We start from the raw sequence: 23,394 nt of genomic DNA on the forward strand, positions 1-23,394 counted from the left end.
TTTTCCCTGTGATGGAAATAAAAGTCGACAACCAAGATCCCTAAATATCAGATGCCGACTTATTAACATTAGCTGTAATAACTCTTCTGTGTAATGACAGAAAGGTGCAAGAATAGATTAATAAAACTACCTCTATTCAAATAATATTCCAATAGGGTAGAATATATAAAAGAATAAAGACTCCAATTGGTTTATCTAGTATTTATTATAGGTTATTCATTATTAACAGGAAGAAAAATAATCTATAGTACAGTCTACCCCACCCTGCATGATAATAGTGTCAACTGGTCTATAACAGTTACAATTTTTACTACTTGGGAAAGCTATGAGATAGTCCCAAGGGAGCACTAGAGGCAGAAAGTGGTATATTAGGGGCATTTATTAGGTTCAGATTGAAAAAGATAATTAAGCTACTTTATCGTGTGGGTGTATAAAATATTTATCAGACCTCCTGTCTTAACAGGGCCCAAAGGGTTATTACTAGAGTGACCCTACATCCTGGTTTTCTTGGGAGAGACTCAGTTTACAACAGTTATTTAGGTGTTATTGATGGTGCCTCCTTGTCCTTTCGAAAGTATTATGTTTTGGACAATAAATTATATCATTACCTAGTTAAGGCCCACAGACTACCAGAGATTTTTAAAAAATAGATTTGAAAGCCAAAATATAATGGGGGTGGTGACAGTAAGTCTTTAAAGCAAGTGGTAAATTTACACAGAAAGTAATATTTGATAATAGTATAAAACTGATCAGAAGTTAGAAACAAAGGTATGCCTTGCATTGGCATATAGTAAAAAATGTACAGTGGATTAACTGATGGAGTAATTTGGGATATATGGAAAAATTAAAGGATAAAGTTATTTGAATCTGGACCTTCCATGCTTTATATGAGTTGGAGTAAACAGTTTAGCTCATGGAATCACAGAATGTTAGAAGTGGAATGGAACCAAGAAATCACTTCATTTAAGCCTATTAATTTATCAGTGAAAGAACTTGTCTGTTTGGGGTCACAGAGTTTGTTGTAGAGTCACAACTGAGCTTACTGTTTGGGTTTTTTTTCCCCAATCTATTACACAAAGTCTAAATCAATTGTTGCATCATTGTTGAATCCAATATTAAGCAGACATAACACAATTTTCCAATTTCAATTGGAAAAGAAAATTTAGCTGGAAGGGAAGTACTTCAGAAGCCAACACTAATATGCCTTCAAACTGTAAAAGTAGTTGCTCTGCAAGTAAGCCCTAAACGGTAATAATTCATACAGCAGCAAGAGCAAAAGCAGATTAGCTAACCTTACTCTGAACTGGGGCTTGGTTTAGTTACATCGTGTGTGTGCACAGGCATATGGGCATGCATGGGTGCATGTGTCTGAAAACAGAAAGGGCTGGGAGACTGGGGAGAATCCAGTGGGAGAAGAGTAAGTTTAGGAGACAAAAACACATTAAAAGTAGAGAGGCCATTATGTATTTAAAGCAGCACTCGAATTTTGCAGATGTAAGATTAACCTTGCAGGTGTAAGGTGTTATATTAACGAGTTTGTTTGCTTAGAGTTCTGTGAAATTATATCCCTAATTATGATTTATCTATTTACCTGATAAAATCCAAGTAAGGGATTTATGCCAATATTAAAGATCACCATCTAATGACATTTGCTTTCAAGAGCATCCAGGATGCTCCTGATAGAAATGGAAGGGATACGTGGTTTTGTATCAATTAACAGATTTTTTTTCCCCCATCTACAAGAATCATAACATGATAATTTCCCTGGAGCTTTAAGCTTTCCATTTGAATGGTTCTTTCTCTAACACACGGTTCTCTCTCTAACACACAGGTTCCAACTCCTTTGTTCCATCTCCATCCCCCTCCAACAATCCATTCCCAATTTACTCTTCATCTACTCTGACAAATTTATCCTAGGTAACTCTAACTCTAGGTTTTCAGTTTAAGTATCACTTTCTCAGGAAAGCCTTAATTTATTCCTGCACTACCCATTATCCCAACTATGCTAAAACGTATATAGTTTTTATAACTGTGAAGTACTATTGCTATATCTAATAGTAGAAAGAGAAAGTCAGAGTTCATAAAGAATGAGTTACCTTCCCAAATTCACTACTGATAGAGTATCAAGAGACAAACATCTGAGTGCAATGCCCAGCAACTTTTCTCTTCTTATACTTTGCATTTTCTTACGCAATTCACTTTGAGATTTTTCATTAATGCAGACAGTACCTTCCTCCTCCCAAGGATTCTTGTTTAAATACTCCCCATTCCCTTTAGCCTATATTTTTCTTTCTCCCCTTTTGCTACCAACTGTTTTCCTTCTTTTTCTTCAGTCAGTCTTAGAGCTATCTAGGCGGACCCATACCATTTGTGTTTTAGGCTAACCCACCTACGCTATCTATCAAAAGTTGATGTGTGATTTCTTGGCTGCTAATTTTTTGAATTTGGAATATATTTTAGAAAAGATACAGTATTAACATCTCTAAAATATTTTAATATTATAATCACTTATTTGTGATAGTAATACAGGCAGCATTATCTTTGCAGGTTGTATGGACAGTAAAATTGATCATGCAAGCTGAAACAGTGCAAAGTAACCTTAACAAAGGGGAAGAATTAAGGTCATCTAATCACTTTAAAAATTTTTTTGTGAAAATATTAAAAGCTTTTATTTTTTTTTAATTAAAAAAATTAATGTTTAGTTTTGAGAGAGAGAGAGTGCAAGCAGGAAAGGAATGGAGAGAGAGGGAGACACAGAATCTGAAGCAGGCTCCAGGCTCTGAGTTGTCACGAACTGAGATATCATGACCTGAGCCGAAGATGGACACTTAACTGGCTGAGCTACCCATGCGCCCCTAAAAACTCTTTTATTTTCAGTGAGCAAATGTATGAGGAAGTAAAAAATCATAAAACCAGTATTTATTTATTACGCTGTAAATATAAATATTAGAAACACTGAAAATAATTTTCATTTGTATTAAAATACATCAAGATTAGTTTTAACAGTGCTTACCTTATTCTCATAAATAAGTCATGATTTGGGATGAGGATATTTCTAAGTCTTGGAAAGTTATCATAATCCTTCCTCAGTTTGGATCAGTTACAGCTGTATTAGTTTTTAATGCTGTGTAATTACTTACCACAAATCTAGCTGCTTATAACAGTCCTCACTTATCTCACTGTTCTCCGGGTCAGAAGTCAGGGCACGCTTGGCAGAGGGGTCTCGGGAGCCAAAGACGAAGTGCCAGCTGGGCTAGGCTCTTATCTGAAGGCTTTGGGAAAGGATCAGCTTCCAAGCTCATTCAGATTGTTGGCATATTTCATTTTCTGTGGGTTTTGGTCTGATGGATACTCCTTTCCTTGCTAGCTATCAGAAAGGCCACTCAGCTGCAAGACGCACCTGCATTCCTTTTCACGTGCCCCCCTTTCATCTTCAATGCCGGCAATGGTTCACTGAATCCTTCCCACACAAATCTGATGTCTTCTACCACGAAATGGAGAACACTTTGCTTTTAAAGTCCTCACTTGACTGGGTCAAGTCCAGTCAAATAATCTCCAGGTCAACTGACTTGGCACTTGACTTACATCTGCAAAATCCCTTCACGATAGTATTTAGCTTACTGTTTGGTTGAATAACCAGGTAACAAAAATCTCAAGACCATCTTTAGAATTCCACCTACCACACATTTTGCCCCCTGTGCCCTCAATATTTTGAAATATATCTGATATCCCTTAATGTCAAGTATACTAGTAGTTTCACTTCCTCTGAAACATCCTTATTCTTTTTGTCACATTTTCTCATTTACATTGATAATTTTGCCTTCATTAAGTTCCTCTGGCTGCATACCTTGGGTCTTGAGAACGTGGGCAGTATCACCATTCCCATGGTCAGCCATCTTCTGATCACATCTGATTGCACTTTTAGTGTCACCACCTTGTTTCTTTGCTGCACTTTCACTTTTATCATTATAATGTAATATATAATTAAACTGTATAATTATAATGGTAAAGGTGAAAGTGCAGCGAAGAAAAATCAAAATAAAGTGGCCCGAGGGGTTATAAATCGGAGACAAGGAGGCAAACACAAACACACACTCTGCTGTCTAAATAAGCAAGCACAGTGACATCACCAACAGACTGTGCTTCATGCTGATTCTTTCCTTTATCTCTTTTTTCCAGTTTGATTAAACTGAGATTTTACCGTATACATTGAATTTTTTTATTTTACTGGCATTCTTTTCATTTTGAAAAGTTCCAATCATTTCATTTTCATAACTGCATCATTATTCTCTCTTGTTCATGTTTGTAATTCCATCCACTGACTTAAGGGTTTAATTCATAGCCTTTATATTCTGTGTTTAATAATTTTATTTACTGGAAAGTAGTACTACATTTGTAGAGATTTAGCAGAAATAATAATCTACAGAATCAGAACTCCTTTCTTGTAAGCAGCATTATTAAATGCAGAATATGATAACTATAAGGGAAATCTTTATTTTTTTACTTTATTTTATTTTTTTAATGTTTTATGTATTTTTTTTTTGAGAGAGAGAGACAGGGTATGAGCAGGGGAGGGGGCAGAGAGAGAGAGCGAGACACAGAATCCAAAGCAGGCCCCAGTCTCTGAAATCTTTAAAGAAATAGATGTTTCTTTCATTGCGAGCTTATATTTTGTGAGAATGTTGAGGGACCCAAATTCTATCACATGGTCAAGAGGTGTATCATCTTGGACACATACTAAGCAATTTTCAGGTGGACTGTTCTCTGAGTAGCAGGGTAGATAACTATGTGAAAGCAAAGATATGGGTACATATTCCCAAAGGAAATGATGACGATGATGATGATGTTATTTTTATTTTTTAATTTCAGCTCAGGCCATGGCAGAGACTTTCTTATCTGTTTGCTCTGTAGTCAGGAAGGTCTCTGTCTCTTTCACTCTGGCCATCCTTTCAGTAAGGGTGAGAAGAGTATGTCAGGTGCCTTGTATTTATGTGCAGCGTAATGGTCTCAATTTTTGATGATAAAGGCATAATCTCCCATTCTCATCTGAAAGTTTCCGGTGTTTGTATGTTCCTCAGTGCAGCACCACTTTCTGTTTTTGCTTGTATCTCTGGTTTGTGCTTTTGAGTGTGTGTGTATTTATGAGGGAAAGCTGGTGTGTTTCCCTTACTTTATTGGCAGGATAGCAAGACCCTTGTAGTATCTTTGTTGCAATTTATTCAGTATTCATTCAGATGTTTTGCATCAAGAAGTCTTTTTCCAATATCTAGATCATATACACATGGAAGTAGAAGTCCAGTTTAGCATTTGGGTATGCTTTTTATTACGTATGTATATATCCCTAAGCAATATATAGCATTGGTTTGCACATTGTTAAGCTTCAAACAAAAGGTAGCAAATTATAAGAATATAAGTTTTACTAAGTATTTATTTGTATAGCCTTGGCTATCTTCACTTCTGTATAGTGACTATTTCTATTTTTTATTTATTTTATTTAAATGTTTATTTATTTTGAGAGAGAGCACCTGTGTGGGGCGGGGGAGGGGCAGAGAGTGAGAGGGAGAGAATCCCAAGCCAGCTCTGCACTGTCAGCATAGAGCCTAACGTGGGACTCGAACTCACAAACTGTGAGATCATGACCTGAACTGAAATCAAGAGTCTGATGCTTAACTGACTGAGCCAGCCAGGTGCTCCTAGTGACTATTTTTAAATGGGAATTTATATAGCTTTCAACTTTTTCCTATTACAAATAATGGTACAAGAGGTTGACAATTGGAGTATTGGTTATGCTTATCAACTGCAGTATTTCCAAACTGCTTTTCAAAAATATATCAATTTACAGCCCACCAGAAATATAAGAGTTTTAATTGCTCTATATGACTCTCAGACTTGATATCATCACCCTTTTTTATTTTAACCACACTGAGTGGTATAAACTGGTATTTCATGTTTTTAGTTTGCATTTCTCTGAATCTAAGTAAACTTTTCACATCTTTTTTGCCATTTGAATTTCTTCAAATGAGATGCTCTTTACTTTGTTCATTTGTAAATTGTGTAACTATTTTCTTAACAATTTACCAGTGATAAGAACTACGGCACTTCTAGTAGCATGTCATAGCATTTTGTGTTTCTAGTATGACAAGGCACAGAAAGCTTTACATTTATGAAAACGGTCCAATATGTCAATCTTTATTTTGGTGGTTTACTTTAGAAATCTTCCTATAATTATATACATACGCTCCTATATGTCTCTACAAAGGTTTCATGTTTTACTTTTCCACAGTAAGTCTTAAATCTACATAATTTTTATATGGTTTTATACATAAACTTTCGCATGGTTTTATGGGTAATTCCAGAACAATATATTAGTTTATAATCCACTAATTATAGTACATTAGGATTTGGATTTAGTCATACACCAGAATAATATAAATGTGCGTGTGTTTTTCCGTTTAATTCTAAAATCTTTATTCTGTTTTTTTCTGCACCAAAACCACACTATGTAAGACAATTTGTTAAAAAGATCTTGTCTATTCTTGCACCTTGCTTTTCATCTAAAACTTAAAATTAGTTTGTCAAATTACACAAAAATATCTACTTGGATTTTAATCAAGATTACTTTCAATTCATATATTTGGAGTGATGATAATGAACTTCCAATCTATGAACACCCTATTACTCTCCATGTATTTGGGTTTACTTCGATATGCCAGAAGAAAATTTTATCATCTTCTCCATAAAACTGTATACCTCTCTTGTCATATTAATTCATAAGACCATTATAATTTTTTTGCATCATATTGTAAATGTTAAGTTTTAAAATTTCTATTATTCTGATTTTGGATATTGATTTTATATCCAGCAACCCTATTGTATTCTACCATTATTTCCAATGGTATGTTAATAGATTCTATAAAATTACCCATGTTGATATCATTTGAGAATGAGAATTTTTTTTTTCCATTCCTGCTTTTAAAGAGAATACTTCCAAGTATTCACGGTTAAGCAAAGCAACTGTAGATTTTTAATACATACTTTATCATTGTATGAAACTTTTTTAGCCTTTGTTTCTATGTGACTAATAAGCATTTTTAAATCAATAATTGGTATTTAATTTTGAAACTATTTTTCTGTATCTATCAAAATTTTCACATGGTTTTTCTTCAATGATTTTCTGAGTAAAAATCTTTCTTTCCTGGTATTAACCTTACTTGTTGATAATGTTTATTTTTGATATTTTAAAGGAGTTGGTTTGCTAACATCTTCATTTTTTTTCATCTATCTTCACAATACACTTAGCTTATAATCATGTTTTTTTGTCGTACTGTCTATAAAATTCTAAGTAGCTAGTGTTTATGTATCTGGGTAGAGATGAGATTAGTTTTCTTAACTTCTAGATGTATTCATTTGTTAAAAAGATAAAAGTTCCTTGGAGTTATATTTTTAAAGATTTTCCATTTTTTCAATGTTTTCAGATTCATTGCCTTTAAGTTTTCACTAGCATCTCAATTTTTTAATTCTACTTTAACTGTCATTTTGTCCTTTACTCCATTCATTTATTAGTTTAAAAATTCATTGCTTCAACAAAGAGCACTAGCCTAGCACCAGAATTCTACTTTTGCTTTTATTGCTTCTGTATTTTTTTTGAAATATGAGTAAATCACTGTTTTGAACATATTTTCTCATCTCTAAAATGAATGTACTATTTCCTTTTCAGCACACATTTTTCCAGCAAGGCTCAAGTAATATATGATTGAAAATTTTTGAAAAACATTTTGAAAAATATGGAAAGAGAAAAGCCACACAAGGATTTATAGGTTTATCTGCAATATTTTTTAACAAGTGCATCACTTGTAACAAACGTTATCCTCCTAAGCATCATGGGCATTATTTGGAACATGAATGAGAATTAAACAGCTTGCATCCTCCACAGCAGAGTGAAACTTCTAAAGTCTGATGTTACTCTAACTGATCTGAGAACCAGCACTAACCAAGGTAACTATTTTGAGGACTAACATGAAAAGGTGTTTAATAAAGTACAAGTGCTAGGCTTTTATTTTAGCACATTAATATACTAATTTTATACTTTTTAAAATGTTGTTTTTTGAGAGAGAGAGAGAGAATGCACAAGCAAAGGAGGGGCAGAGAGAGAGGGGGACAGAGGATCCAAAGTGGAGTCTGCGTGGGCAGCAATGAGCCCAGCATGGGGCTCGAACTCATGAACCACAAGGTCATCACCTGAGCCAAAGTCAGATGCTCAACTGAATGAGCCGCTCAGGTACCCCCTTTTTAAAAAATTATAACACATAAGGGGCACCTGGGTGGCTCAGTCAGTTAAGCATCCAACTTCAGCTCAGGTCATGATCACATGGTCCATGAATTCAAGCCCCTCGTTGGGCTCTGGGTTGACAGCTCAGAGCCTGGAGCCTGCTTCAGATTCTGTCTCCCTCTCTCTCTCTCTCTGATCCTGTCTGCTCACGCTCTTTCTCTCTCAAAGATAAACATTAAAAATATATATATATAACACTTCAAAGTAACTCAGATGGGTCCTAATGAGTTATTATGACCAATACTAAATTATTACTAATTATTACTGTGTGCAAAGAAAGCTCTTCCTGAATACTTAACTACAGAGCATACTTTATTTTCAGGGTCTTTATCTTTGTCAACATCAAGTAACCATTAATTAGGTTCCTGACCTCAAGGTACATGCTGTAGTTAAAATGCAGTATCCAGGGAGTTAAAAGGTATGCTTTTTTTTTTCTTTTTAAATATGAAGATCATTAGTTAGAAAACATGAAAAGGAAGAATTTAAAAATCCTGAAATCAAATGGATCCAGTAAGCATTGAGATTTTGCAAATCCTCATTTCAGAAAATTAGGTTAGCACCAAATACATTTAATTTAAATCTAAACATACAAAATAAAATCCAAAAGTATTTGTTGCAGCTACATTTAAATGTTAGGTGACTCAATACCATGGTACAGGTCCATAACATCCCTGAGGTATTGTGCTGAGATGATTTTTCTGCTGGCCCCATTTCTATCATAATTTTTACTCATCTAAATATTACTTCCAATTTGGGACTTTTTTTTTTTAATGAACTAGAACATTTAGCCAACAAGTAAGTTTGAACAGCACTAAGCAATATGTATAATTTCTAAGAGAAGTGCTCCACCTCTGGATTAGGAACTGAAAGGAATAAAAATTCTCAGAATTACTTTAAAAACAAACTGAAGGACCTAAAGAGTTGGGGTAAAAAAATAATGAAAAGTATTGGGAAAAAAATTACCTTTAGAAAGGCCGACTCATTTTCTGCTATGAATCATGTGTCTTTTGAGAGCAAGGGTATGAGCTTGAAAAGGTGGTAAAATGTATATATTATGGTATCTGGAGTTCCACTCAAAGAGAACTGACTTTCATATTGGACTCATTTAGTGACAGGCTTGGATTGTATTTACTTTACCACCTACTTCGTTTCTTACACTGGATGTTGCAGAAGGCTAAATGTGTAGGACTAGATGGAGAAATAAAGTTGGACAAAGTTCCTCTACTTTGATAAAACTCCCATTCAGGAGAAAATGATAAAGGTTCAACAGCAATTCAACATTTATTTTACTATGTCAATACCTGAAAAACATGTATAATCTTAAAAGATGAACATACAGTCTAAATAAAGTCATTTTTAAAAATTTTATTAGTACTGTTTACCAATGGGGAGATGCAGTTTATTTACACCAGCAGCCATAGGGGCAAGGGGAATACACAGTTAGCAATCTGTATAGGATGGACTACTTATGCAAAAATAATAATCTCCAAAACAAAGGACAGTGGTGAGCTTCACTACACTTCCCCAATGATCCCAGCATGCGATAATGCCAGGCAATGGCCCCTGGACATGCGGTGGTGGGAACTAATGTATGGAAGAAAAAGCCACAAACCACAAAAATTTGTAAAGAACCCCTTCCCCCCATACACACACACACACTCAGATACATAATAGAATTACAGGGTGATCAATATACTTAATTGAGGAAGGAAGGAGGGATAGGAATTCTGCTGTTAGAGGGAAGACAGGTAGGGAAAGGGAGAGTTCCTAACCACTGTCAACTATATGGTAGGGAGCATTCACTCCCCAGAAAAGAAAGGAGTTAGTTTGTCCCCTCAGGGCACCTGTTGGACCTAGCCCACTTCCTACCCAACCAGGAGAGGCCTAGGGCTACTGCCCTAATAACGGGAGGGCAAAAAACAAAAACAATAACCAAGAGGGAGGTAATATGAACCAATGATTATTCAAAATTACTTTCCACTTCTTCCTCCTCTAACCAAGAGAAAGACCAGAAAGCAAACAGTAATATCACAATCAGAGCTCCCTCCCTGAAGGAAGAGTGGACGATGACCCTACCTTCAGCCTGTTTCTCAGACGTTATTTGGGAATAGGCCAGAGTTTTACTTAGATCCTCCTTTCCCTATGTATCCCCTTAGAAGGAGATGTCTATAAAATCAAGGGCAGATAACCCAAAATTATTTTAGCTCTTGCTGAAGTTTAACTTTCTAAAAAGTTATTACAATTCTTGAAGACCAATCTGTAACTACACCTTAACCCTGACCAGAACAATTCCAGGGGGAGAATGCAATAATAGTCTTGAAGCCAGCCCTATTACTATGGTTCCCTTAATGTCTATATGTAACACAAATCAGTCCATACAGTGCAAACAGTTCCTTCTGGGATAAGGATACATGCACAGCAAGGTTTAGAGAAAACAGATCAGGACCCACTCCATCCCCGTGTGTGTCAGTCAGTCTTTACTGGTCTTCTGCTTAGGTCCTAAGAGGCAGTATCCAAGTGGAGGTGGGAAGATGTAACTCCTTATGAAGTAAGACACAGCAGGAAGGCATCTAGCAAGGCAGTCCTACAGGAAAATGCTTAGGCATGACACTGCCTTTCATATACAAAAAATTATGTTCTCTCCCCATTTTAATCTGAACAGAGGAACCCCTCAGAAAGATTCTTCTCTGGATCTCCTGGAAGAAGAAAAGAAGAAGAAGAAGAAGAAGAAGAAGAAGAAGAAGAAGAAGAAGAAGAAGAAGAAGAAAAGAAAAACTTGAAACAAGCCAAGGAAAGGGAAACTGGGCAGGCTTCAGAAGCAGGAGCATCAAGAGAGATGAATTGAAACTGGTCAGTGTGAAAGCAGGGTGGCAGGCAGCACCTGGAGTCGTGAGCTGCACCAGATAGGCAGTGGAGCAGGGGACAGTAGGAACATGGGGCCAAGCCAGACAGATGAGGCTGGGCCCCTTACTGGGGCACAGAATGAGGTAAGAAAACATTTCAAATAAAGCAGCACCGTTCCCGCTCACTTTGGGGCTCTCACCCTTCTACACTTCATAAACCCTCGATCAGGGAGTAAAGTGGAGGGTAGTTTTGATATGTGGCTCACATTCCCATCCTTGCCTATCCCATTCCCTGACTTCTGACAACAAAAGGACAGCTCTTGTTGTCAAGAATGTCCAAATGGGACTGAATGGAAGGGGCTGCCCCTCATGAGGGACAGAGATGGGGACAGTCTAGATGGTAACCATAACAGAGCTTTGACTGACCAACCCAAGGAACAGGGGCATTCAACAGGATACTGCAGTCAGATGAGAGACAACCCAGTCTTGCTCCTTGGCTCCTAGCACTAACCCATTAACACTGAAGGTAGCTGGAAGAGGTCCCCTCGGCTCAGCTTTCAAATCAGTCTCCTGCATGGCCATTATACTTTTCAGTAATTCAGGCCTGCCCCTGGCATGAGAGGCAGGTAGTGACCTGGCATAATGACCAAGTCAGACACACGGACTGGCTAGGTAACACTATAGTAACTCAGAGTAGGAAAATGACTGCCCCACCAAACTGTTGTTCACAGCATCATATATCCAGATATGAATCTTGCAGTTTAAGAGATCGTGCATAGTTGCAGAGGCCCCTGCTACCTCTTCAAGGGATCATAACTAAATCCTCAGCCTGCCCGGATAACCAAGTTGTCCATTTACCAAGCCTATGCCACCGGGTGGGGTGCAAGACAAAGGGCTCTGTTCAGCAAAAGGTTAGCCCTTGTCCCCAAGTCTGTTCAAGTCACTGTAAATGCTGGACCTTTGGGAAACTGGTAGCTTTGACCTTTTCTTCTTGTTGGAGCCAAGATCACAGAGCTTCCCCTACCAGATTCAGTTGTAATTCTTTTTCTTGGTTTTCCCAAATTGGAACTGTTAACATCCAGATCTCATACCTGACTTTCACTTGTCTTGGAGAAGTCCAAATCAGAGGCTCAGAGATCACAGGAGCAGTCCCACTGAGGCCCAGTGATTAAGGCCTGACCATCAGCTATGTCCAAACTGTCAGTAACCGAGAAAGCCCTTGACATCAGGCAGACGGCAAGGCTGAGGAACCAAAGGATTTATATGCTGGGTACACAGTTGCTCACCTGTGCACTGGACACAGTACACTTGTGCACTTTCTGCTGTAGAGCTCGACCTGCACGGTACGGTGCACAGGATGCACAGCTCCTCCTGCCCAGGGTTTCAAAGCTGATTCCAGGTAATATACTTATAAAAGGATCCGAATTCCTAAATTCTCCACTTTGGGTTTTTAAAGGCTAGGATCTTCAATGGGAATTGGGACTTTTGTCTTATTTTATTTATTTTATTTTTTTTCTTTTTCTACTTAGATACCTAACTTCTCCAAACCACAGGACCGGTCTATGTTATTGTCCTGGTCACCCTCTGACTCTCTCATGTTGCAGCTACTGGAATTCTGGGGGTGAGCGTTGCAGCTGCTGATCAGGCCCATTCCCAGATTCTCCGGGAAGGGAGCAAAGCGGAAGGCGGCACGCTCCTTTATCTTCCACAGGCTGAATGCCAAAATCCTTCACGCTACCAGTTTCTGCGAACTCCAGGTAGAAGTAGCCACACTTGACTGCCCGATGCACCTCAAAGCAGAAGCCCAAACAAGAATCCTCTATTAGGTCTACGTATATCTCCTGAGCGATGGCCTCTAGCTTGTTAGTATCCAGGTTAGCCAACGAAATTTCCTCCATTTTAATCTGTAAACGACTGTGGAGAGGGCGCTCGTATTACTCACAGCAGCACCGGCAGCAACACGTCGGGCTCCTCGGGCCGCGCCTAGGCCTAGAGGCCTGTCAGGGCCGCGTCCTCAGGCGGCGGGGGCGGAGGCGTCCGCGGGGGCGGAGGCAGAGCAGCAGCCAGCGGCGACTGCTCCCGAACCTCAAGTCCTTCGGTTTCTTCTGGCGTCTCCCGGGGTCTGGGACTTTGAGCTCAGGCTGGCCCCGGACTCACCGCCAAACGGTCTCAGCGCCTCAGCCAGCAACCCCGGCCTCTTCCGCTCCCAGGTCCGGGCTTAGCCCCGCCTCCTAACTTCCGCCCCTCAGAACGCCTGCGCACTGGTCCCGCGCAGACTCGCGGTACTTCTCCCTCCGCGCAGGTCCTTGGGAAGCCTTGCCGTTTTTGATTTCGTTTGGTTCGGAGAGCTAAACGTGTCGGACTTTCCTTATCTCTAATGTAAATGGATTGCAAGGATGCTGCTGTTTTCTGTTATTTTATTTGTAGATTTAAACATTCTCTAATGAATTCACCACACATGCCTAATTGATTCCCTCATGAAAATGGCAAATAATGACATGCGCTTTTTGGTAGGATCCAAAATATGATTTTAGGAACAGTTCTCCGAATACGTTTGAAAATTTCACTTATATAATTGACTTTTAATTATTTCTAGTTAACTGCCGCATTTGTCATTTAAATCCACTAGATGGTGCAAGGAAACAAATTACAGTATAATTTGCCTTTCAGTCTTAAAAATAAGAACTAGGTACTAAAGACATAATTCACATATATTGATCCCATGAACCTAAGGCGTTTATCTCATTTATAAGTCCATTAAATCAGAGTGATTATAAGTAGATTATCATATACATCTCTAAAATAATGCAAAGAGAAATTTGCACGTCCAGTCTCTATTAAAGCGGGAGGAAACCTGAAATAAAGGAAACCTGGGAAATAAAGGAAGGAAACCTGGGAAATAAAGGTAGCTTTCCCTAAAATTACGCAGCATGAATGTGAGAACTAGATCCAATCTACCGGAGTTTAAATCCTAGATCCAACATTTAGCCGTTCTGTATTTATCTGAATAAAGCTAGTCTCTATTTCATGGTTAAGATTAAATGATAGCGTAAAAAAAAAATCCTCTTGTGACAGTGCCTTACATGTAAGCAAACATTCAGTAAATGTGAGCTATTTTAGTCATATTAACTATGGACTAGAATATACCATAATAAAAATACTGTAGTATGTACTTCACTTTTTGCTAGTTTTTTGGTCCCTGCCACCACCACTGAAATAGAGCAGCCTCTTGAATCTTTATAATATATCCAAAAATAGCTGTAACTAAAGAAAGAAAAACTTTAAAATATGTACCTTTCTGATTCTTTAATTTCTTTTCCAGAATAAAGGAAAATATAGACATGTATCTTTCGTAATGTATATGATTATCAGAACACTCTCAAATAGTTTTATAAATCATTCTTTTTATCTCACTTCATATGAAGGTTAAGTACCAATTAACCTTATTTGGTTTAGGAGTAATTTATCAGTGCTTGTACCCATCCAAATTTTTTGATTGTGTATTTTATCATCTTAAAAATCACAAATTGGCAGATATAAAAGATTTTGAAAGCTTAGGCCATTTAAGATTCATGCATGATAAAACTTTTTAAAAATAGAATTTATTCTTCTACTACAGCTATTATGCAATTTATATGTTCTCCACTCAAAAATTGGTACCATATTTTGATAGGTTAGAATCTGCATGTAGCCATATGTTAATCCATAAAATATAATGATTAAGTGCACAAGCTCTTGAGTCAGATTGCTTCCTACCAGTTACTATCTGTGTGAACTTGTCCTATCTATTTATGTAAATCTGTTTTCTCATTGCAAAATGTTGGGGACAGTTCTCATCACATAGGTTTGTTGTGAGATTTAAACATGACAGTGAATATAAAAATTTTCACAAAGTATCTAACAAAAGTATATAATACTATATTATTATTTTTTTGTGATATGTCTAGTTAATACAGATGTTAAATAGATTGCTTCCACTCCTTTTCTCTCATGCCTTCTGCAAATCTGTTTTAAAGCAATACTTCTTAAACTTTCATGTTCGTACAAACCATTCAGAGACCTTTTAAAATGCAGATTATAGTTCAGTATGTCTCACGTAGGGCCTTGGTTTCTGCATTTCTAACATACTTTGATGCTGCTGGTTCATGGACCACTTTGAGTAGCAAGGAATTAAAAGGGCTTGATAGTGGACAATTGTTCTTCATGGTGATTGTCTCCCATGTAATTTGTTCTGGCCAAATTATCATGAGAACTTTGCATATTTGATTTTGATGGGAGAGAATAAAAGATTGTTTCTCTGCTTCTTAAGTCCTCCTTATATTGTGAGAGCTGGAACTGAAGTCCTCAATTTATTTAATGAAGAGGGGTCATCAATAAAATATACTTCAAAGTATATTACAAGCAGACCATCATATTAACTGAAATTCAAATAATCAGGACGATGGCTAGGTTTAAATTTTCTGTCCGTATTTTATCAAATTTACTTTTAGAACAGCACCACTTTTGTGACATTGAAAATTTGCATTGATGTTCATCATCACCTTATTACCTCTCTTCTATTTGTTTAATTTAACTAGATTGCCTTACTTCTCACTGAAATGTACTGAAGTCTTTATGTTAAATCAATGATATGCCACAAAAAGAAGTTAGAAGGAACTCCTTAGTTCTATTGCAATCAATAGGGTTGAAGATATGTAAGCCTTTGGTATAAAGATGAAATGAAATAAAATAGATATTCTCCATTATCCAAGCCATTTTTTCAATATAAAGCAAGTGATGGGGATTAATTCTTCCTAAGTAAGTGATCTTCAAACAATATGTACATCATATAGGTTTAAAATATTTAGTACACAAATTAAGGTAAGTATAAGGAATTTACTGTGAAAGTTTAATTGTCTTTATTTTCTCCCCATTCAGTTGTAATATATGCACTGAGAAAATCAACTCTTTCAAAGAGGAACATGCTTTAAATTGTTATCTAATGGTTTTTATGAAAGGTTGAAAATCCATAAAACAACTATTTTTTAATAGTCACACATTTTTCTGTGTATGTGTTCACATGAAATAGAAAAGCGAGATAGTAGAGTGCATCATGGATAGTTCTGGTAGCCAAAAGACAGGGGTTGCTACTAATTTATTATTTCTGCTACTAATCTATCAAGTGACTTTGGGCAAGAAGGTGAATTCACATTTGTAAAAAAAAAAAAAAAAAAAGATAGGTGGGCTCATGTTTTCTGAATGTTTCTTCTAAAACTAAATTTCTGTGAATTGAGTAATCTAAGAAAATAGGTTTTTCAAGTTATGGGTCAATATGTATATATATTGGCCTACAAAACTCAAGTGTTAGGACCTCAAATGGATGACTAAGGGTTTTCTTATTACAAACTAATCTGCTCTACTACCTAGGGCATCTTGAAGCACCTTCAGGGTTTGGAAAATTATTCATCTACTGAACACTAGCTGAGTGTTGTAATTATCTTGCCTAATATCCGAAGGTGTTATTTGTAGATGTTTATTTTAGTTGAAAAATTTAATTTCTGTAACGATTTTGACTCCTATGAAATTCACTTTTACTTATAAAATATTCATTAAAGCTTCATTTTTTTTCTTTACTTACCCAGGTATTTAAAAATAAGTGAATAGCAAATTAGAGAGGGAGGGAACATTTGGCTATACGGTCTTCTTCTTAGTTTCATTGGACCATGATTTATGTCAGAAATAAGTTATGTAGTATTATGCCTTCTTGTCAATAGTTTGCAAAAAGAAATGTATGTGTGCCATAAGTCAACAGTAAGCACTCACACGTCCTCCCAGGTATGGCCAGCTTGAAGTTTCAAATTCATCCTCTGCTGAAATCCATTTTTCAGGATTTGCATTTAAAAACTGATTATCATGCCTTGCATGAGATTCTGAGACACCACAGTTTGATATTAGATAAGGGTGTCATGCTAAAATTGCAATGTCTAAAATAAATTTACGATTTTAATCTGCCCTACTCAACTGTGAAATCAAGGTGACTTAGTGAATTTTGGCGTTTATAACAACTCTGGCTTATGATCTTCTAAAGAGAAAGATACTGTAATCCTGCTAACTATAGTTAGTAAGTAGTGTAGTATATGAATAAAATTTTTAGCACTTAGCATAATATAGTCTTTTTTAAACAGTTGATCTTTCTATATATCAATTGTTGAGACCAGTTTGATCTACAGAAGTGCTCTAGAGGCTCTCTGGAATGATTTTCATACATTTGTGTGTACAGAAATATGTTTTAAAAAACATTTTAAAAGTATTTATGGCATTGCCTTGTAGGTTATAATCTGTTTCGTAAGACAATATAATAATTGTTGCTGGATCCTCCCTGTGTGAGAGAGTGTTCATGGTAGTGCAGAGAGGGATATGTGTATACCTTACAATTGGACGCAAAGAAGGGCCCAGAAAAATGTAAACCTGAACACAGAAAATAATTTCTGATTAGGCAATGTGGATGTGGCAACAATTAACAGAGACTTTTAAAAACCCTTGTTTTAAAGAAATTTCAAACTTACAGAATCGTAAGAATATTAGAAATAGCTTATATATATCTCCTCTTCACCCAAATTTACTTAACATTTTGCCACTTCTACACTCTTTCTCCCTCCCTTCATCTCTCCCCCCCCCCGCCCCTCTGGAATTTCCTTATCACAAACTAATCTGAATTATTGTTTTTTCTAATCTATTGGATAGTGGGTTACAGATATCATGCCCTATTACCTCTAAATATTTCAGTGTGCCTATGCCATAAGGTTGTCGACATTCTCTTATCAATCACATTACAATGATCAAATTTAGGATTTTGACTAGTTTAAGAATTGACTAATACTATTGTTTAAAATACAATCCATATTCAAATATTGCCAAATATCCTAATAATGTCCTTTCTAGAGTTTTTATTTTTTTCCTGGAAGCCAGGACTAGATGTTGCATTTACTTGTCATGTCTTTGTAGTCTCTTTTAATCTGGAACAATTACATAGTAGAAAATTTTGAAAAAAAAAAAAAACAAAAAAAACAATGATGTGCACAAGTTCAAATACATTCAATTTTAATCTAATAAAAATACTTTTAAAGACATGGTTTCTCTAATGAAAGCCTTAATTATGGTAAAAAAAATTATCTTAGCAGATCAGGGTGCTGTAGCAATGTTGCTTGAAAATGAAGATGATTCTGGGGCACCTGGGTGGCTCAGTCGGTTAAGGGTCAGACTCTTGGTTTCAGGTCAGGTCATGGTCTTAGGATTCCTGAGATGGAGCCCAGCATTGTGCTTGGGATTCTCTCTCTGCCCCTCCCCTGATCCTTCTCCTTCTCTCCCTCTCTTTCTCAATAAATAAATAAAACATTAAAAAAAAAAATGAAGATGAAGGGCACCTGGGTGGCTCCGTCAATTAAGCTTCTGACATCGGCTCAGGTCATGATCTCTCAGTCTGTGGGTTCAAGCCCTGCATCAGGCTCTGTGCTGACAGCTCAGAGCATGGATCCTGCTTCAGATTCTGTCTCCCTCTCTCTCTGCCCCTCCCCTGCTCTCTTTCTCTCTCTCTCTCTCTCTCTCTCTCAAAAGAAAAAAAATGAAGATGATTCTGAAGAAAGCTCATCTACCAGAGTGAGTTTACAATGCTGACAACTCAGGTTTCTTTTGGACACAGATGCCTTCTGGAACTTCTATTACATTAGTTTTTAAATATATTTAATGACAGTAATATTGATGCCTTTTCCTCCACTACTAGTCCATATACTTTAGGAGAGCTTGATCTTGCTAATTCCAGTTTTGCCAAGCACAATACTTTTTAGAAATATAACCCCCAAGATTGTAACATGACATGTAACCTTGACCTGTCCTGATTGGACCTGTCCTGATTAGTAAAACATGCCTTCAACCTGTCTTGATTAGTAAAATGCCTTTTGGTTACTAGTGCACAGCAGAGTAAACAGAAACAGCTGAACATAGAACTCACCAAGAAAAATCCATGGCATTTTTTTCCTTAATCAGCCCAATAGAAAAAGGAAGAAACTAAACTTATATCTTCGTGTCTGTAAAGAAATGAAGGCCAGAGATGTTAAATAAATTGTCCAACTAATTGGTGGCAGAATTAGGACGTCAGGGCTTCTGAATCCTAATTTTCTCTTTGTTACACAATAAATGTATTTTGTAAAGACACTTTAGAGTTAGCATTAATATGTATTACATCAAAATCTTACTGCCAATGTAGCATTTACCAATGGCCAATGACATATACAATTGCTTAAGCACTCTGCTTATCCATAGCTGCTAAAATATGGATATTATTTATCACTAATAAAGTGAAGCTCTACACATTTACACAAGGTACTGTTTAATTTTTTTATTTTTTAAATCAATTGTTTGAAGCTTTTGCTTCATTTGGATTATCAAACCATGCATTAAACAGAGAGATCATAAACTTAATTTAGAAATGTATTTTGAGGGTTTTAAGAATAAAATCTTCATATAAAAGTTCTTACTGTCTAAGAAGTATTAGAGGTTTTCACGAAATTGGTTTTAGATTTCTCAGTGCAAAATTAAGTTTCTTTCTATCTTTCTTATTTTCTTTCTTTTGCCATAGTTCTTTGCATTCAAGTTATAAAGAAGTTTTCGTGTAATTAATTGAATATACTTTTTCCCCCTAATTTGACTAATGTCCATTAGGTTTGTTTTTGTTTGTCTTCTCCCATCAAGAGCTGTCTCATATTTTCTTAAGTCAAGCTGTTAACCTGGTGGGTGGGATGCTTTTACTTCTTGTGTTCCATAGACAGGCATCTGGCACTTGCCACCAAGTGAGAGATTAATTTTTTGTGAAAATCTTGGTAAACGTAAAAGTAAGAGCAAATTTAGGCACTAACATGAGGGTATCTCAGAATCTTTCACATATTAATTATGATTTTTTTTATTAAAGTAGCTCTAGTTTTCCTTTCTGGACTTAACCTCATGTTGTATTACCTCTTCTTTTCTTTCATTCATCTGAAACTGCTCTTCGATTTGCAATTCTCAAAGGAATTTTTGATCCTTGATTTGTCCCCATTCTCATAGGTTATTAGCTGCTTTCTAGCCTCGCTTTTTAAATATTTCCTACGGGGCGCCTGGGTGGCGCAGTCAGTTAAGCCTCCGACTTCAGCCAGGTCACGATCTCGCGGTCCGTGAGTTCGAGCCCCGTGTCAGGCTCTGGGCTGATGGCTCAGAGCCTGGAGCCTGTTTCCGATTCTGTGTCTCCCTCTCTCTCTGCCCCTCCCCCGTTCATGCTCTGTCTCTCTCTGTCCCAAAAATAAATAAACGTTGAAAAAAAATAAATATTTCTTAAAATATTATTCTTACATTATCTTACTCTAACTTTACCAAATTTCACTCCTTATGAACATCAACATCTACTTTTGCCACTCATTTTCATTTTGTAGCCAGCCCCCATTGCTGTTAAATTTTAGTCAGTTGTGAATACATCCTTAACATAGCCCTCAAACATTTTTCTCACTTCCTGACTTGTGTGGTTCTTACTTGACTAGACGTTGTATCTTACAGAAAAATACAAACATAGATAAGTCCCATCGTTGTCATTTAATGCAATGACATGTATAGTTTTTTGAGAGAGAGAGAGAGAGAGAAAGCGAGAGAGCTCCTGATGCGGGGCTTGATCTCACAACCATGAGATCATGAACTGAGCCAAAATCAAGAGTCAGTTGCTTAACTGACTGAGCCCCCCAGGCACCCTCATAAAAGACCCTTAATACTTAATATATCATCACGATCTACTGCACCAAGGTTTAGAATTAAAGTTTCTCTTTGAGTATTACCTACTACGAGTAAAATTGTTGCTTCATAACTGGTATTTTTCTGAGAACTCAAAGAATGAAGTGAAAATTTAATTATTTAAAATAGAATAAAGTTAATTCTATCTTATGGATTCACTGGACATATCTCTAAATCTAAGCTACATTAATAGGACCTTGGTGATATTATTTTTTTCTATATTCTTGAAACATTTTTCTATTTCATTATTAGAATAACTGTTTCATCAATAATTATCAATTATTTTTAAAAGGCAAAAACAATAAGAAAACAGAAGAATGATGAAATCGTCTGGTCACATAGAAGTAAACATGGGCAAAATCAAGATTATTGCTTCTTTTTGTGAATAAAGTTGTTTGGGGACACAGCTACATTTAATTTCTGTATTGTCCATGGCTGCTTTTTCTTCAATGGCAGAATTGAGAAGTTGCAGTGAAGACCACATAACTCCTAAGCCTAAACTATTTAATATAGCCCTTCAAGAAAGTTTGTTTCTGCTATCCTTCTGTTAGAAGGATAGAATATCAGCGAAATAATTATTGTCTCTCACTTTTACTATTCTGTGTCCCAAAATACTGCATCATCTTTCAAGAAGGTGTAAAAGAAGGCTGGAGATAACATCTCTATGATCTGCTTTTAGCTCTTACTGAACACAATTGAGAATTGAGGAATCTTCATTTTCTGTCCTTAATGGTGTAGAGAAGAAAACTGACAGAGGAAGATGTTTTACAATTATTGGATGAATTAGAAGATAAATTCAAAGGGATAGATAGCAGTAGTCTAATGATGGTGAAATGGATCATGGATATGAAATGGATCATGTAAATGGAATCTCAGACAATGAGACAATGAGTCTGCAGATGACAGTATCTAGATGAATTTTCTAGAATCTGTAAGTGAACAATATATTTCCAAGAAAAAAAGGGGCATGTGGTAATTACATTTAGCTAGTAATTAGCTAGGAAGACCTTCATTGGGCAACGTTTTGCAGAAGAAATTATTTTGCTGAAAGGAGGTGTGATATATTTTTCATCTTTTATGAAGTTTTTGTACCAAAATTTACTTGTTGCAAAAAGTCTTTTAATGGTTACATTTATTTAAAAATTTCTAACATAGTTGTTTTCCACTCTCTCTTTAGTCTTATTTCAGTGAGTTATTTATTAAATGGCAAAACTATTTTTTAGCAGGCCCACTGGACGCAGATGGCAAATAATGGTGACAATTTTCCTGATATATTGAGGGTTAGATATTAATGACAAGAACCAAAGAGGAAATAAATCGAAGGAATAAACTTTGACAAAGTAGATGTAGTGTATTTTATGTTAACTGTTTTTCTCTGGGAAGTAGCCTGTCTGAATCCTACACAAAATCGCAAGCATTCATATATAAATGAATTCGTTGGCTTTATAAAAGGCTTTCTCTTAAAACACACGAGTGGCATCTGCCCTTGAAATAGTTCTGTGCAGTGAAATCCTCTTCTGGTCAAACATAGGTACTCTTGCCATTTTTCTCTAGATCAGGCCTCAGGCTCCCGAAGCTAATTTGTTTCATAGTGTTTCTTTTGTTTGCCTGCCCGTTCCCTTTATTTTTAACGCAGGAAGGTGTTTTTGCAGGGATATTTTCATATGCTTACCTCTGGTTCTTGTTAATGTTTCCTTGGGAGTTCAAAGAAAATAATAAGTCAGCTTCTTTTTTTTTTTAGCCCCAAATACTTGCTCCCATAAAGCCTACATACATAAACAAGTTACAACACAGAATTAAAAATAAAAAAAACCAAAACCCTCAATATCAAGATGAGCTAAGAAAAAAATAAACTTCTCTTCCTACCCTTGAGATAGTCCATCTTTTGGCACTGTACCTTTTTACACTTGGTGGTGCAGGGGAGATAAGTCAGGTTAATAGTTTCAGGCTGTTAATTCAGTTAAATTAGGCAGTTTGCAAATTGACAAAGATTAAATCATTTTTTTAAACCTACTTTTCCCTGCACAGAGTCCATTATAATCATATACAAATATCATTGTATACTGTAGATTGGGTGGTGGAGGGGGGGGATGACAACATGGAAGAAGACGAGAAATGGGAGACAGGTGGGGGAGATGTTGGTTTCCGAATTGACACCGGTAATTCCTTGAATTAAGGATTCAAAATAGCAAATTCCTTACACCTATGCTCCGGTATCATTCATTTATAACTTTTCCCATATTCACTTTTGTTATGAAAGCACACATGGCGATTAAATCCAGCGTCTCTGAAGTTACACCCCGGGCCGCTTACTATTTGTGTGACTGTAGGTGGTTCTCTTAACACCTCAGAGTTAGTTATATGGTCTGTAGAATGGAGATTAAAATAGTGCTTTCCTCATAAGGAATTGTGACAGAAAAATAAAATGTAAAT

At 36.4% G+C, this 23,394-nt stretch overlaps 1 protein-coding gene across 1 annotated transcript; it reads right to left on the reverse strand.

The window, feature by feature from the left end:
- Window positions 1-9,679: 9,679 nt before the first annotated feature.
- On the reverse strand, window positions 9,680-13,406 carry ATXN7L3B (ataxin 7 like 3B). Its single transcript, XM_086712807.1, has one exon. The coding sequence runs from the start codon at window positions 13,068-13,070 to the stop codon at window positions 12,777-12,779; it is 294 nt and encodes a 97-aa protein (XP_086568933.1). The 5' UTR covers window positions 13,071-13,406; the 3' UTR covers window positions 9,680-12,776.
- Between the last annotated feature and the right edge of the window lie 9,988 nt (window positions 13,407-23,394).

Source organism: Puma concolor, chromosome B4 (assembly GCF_028749965.1).
Source record: "Puma concolor isolate L17-30 chromosome B4, mPumCon1.1.hap2, whole genome shotgun sequence".
In the NCBI taxonomy this organism is placed as follows: Eukaryota; Metazoa; Chordata; class Mammalia; order Carnivora; family Felidae; genus Puma; species Puma concolor.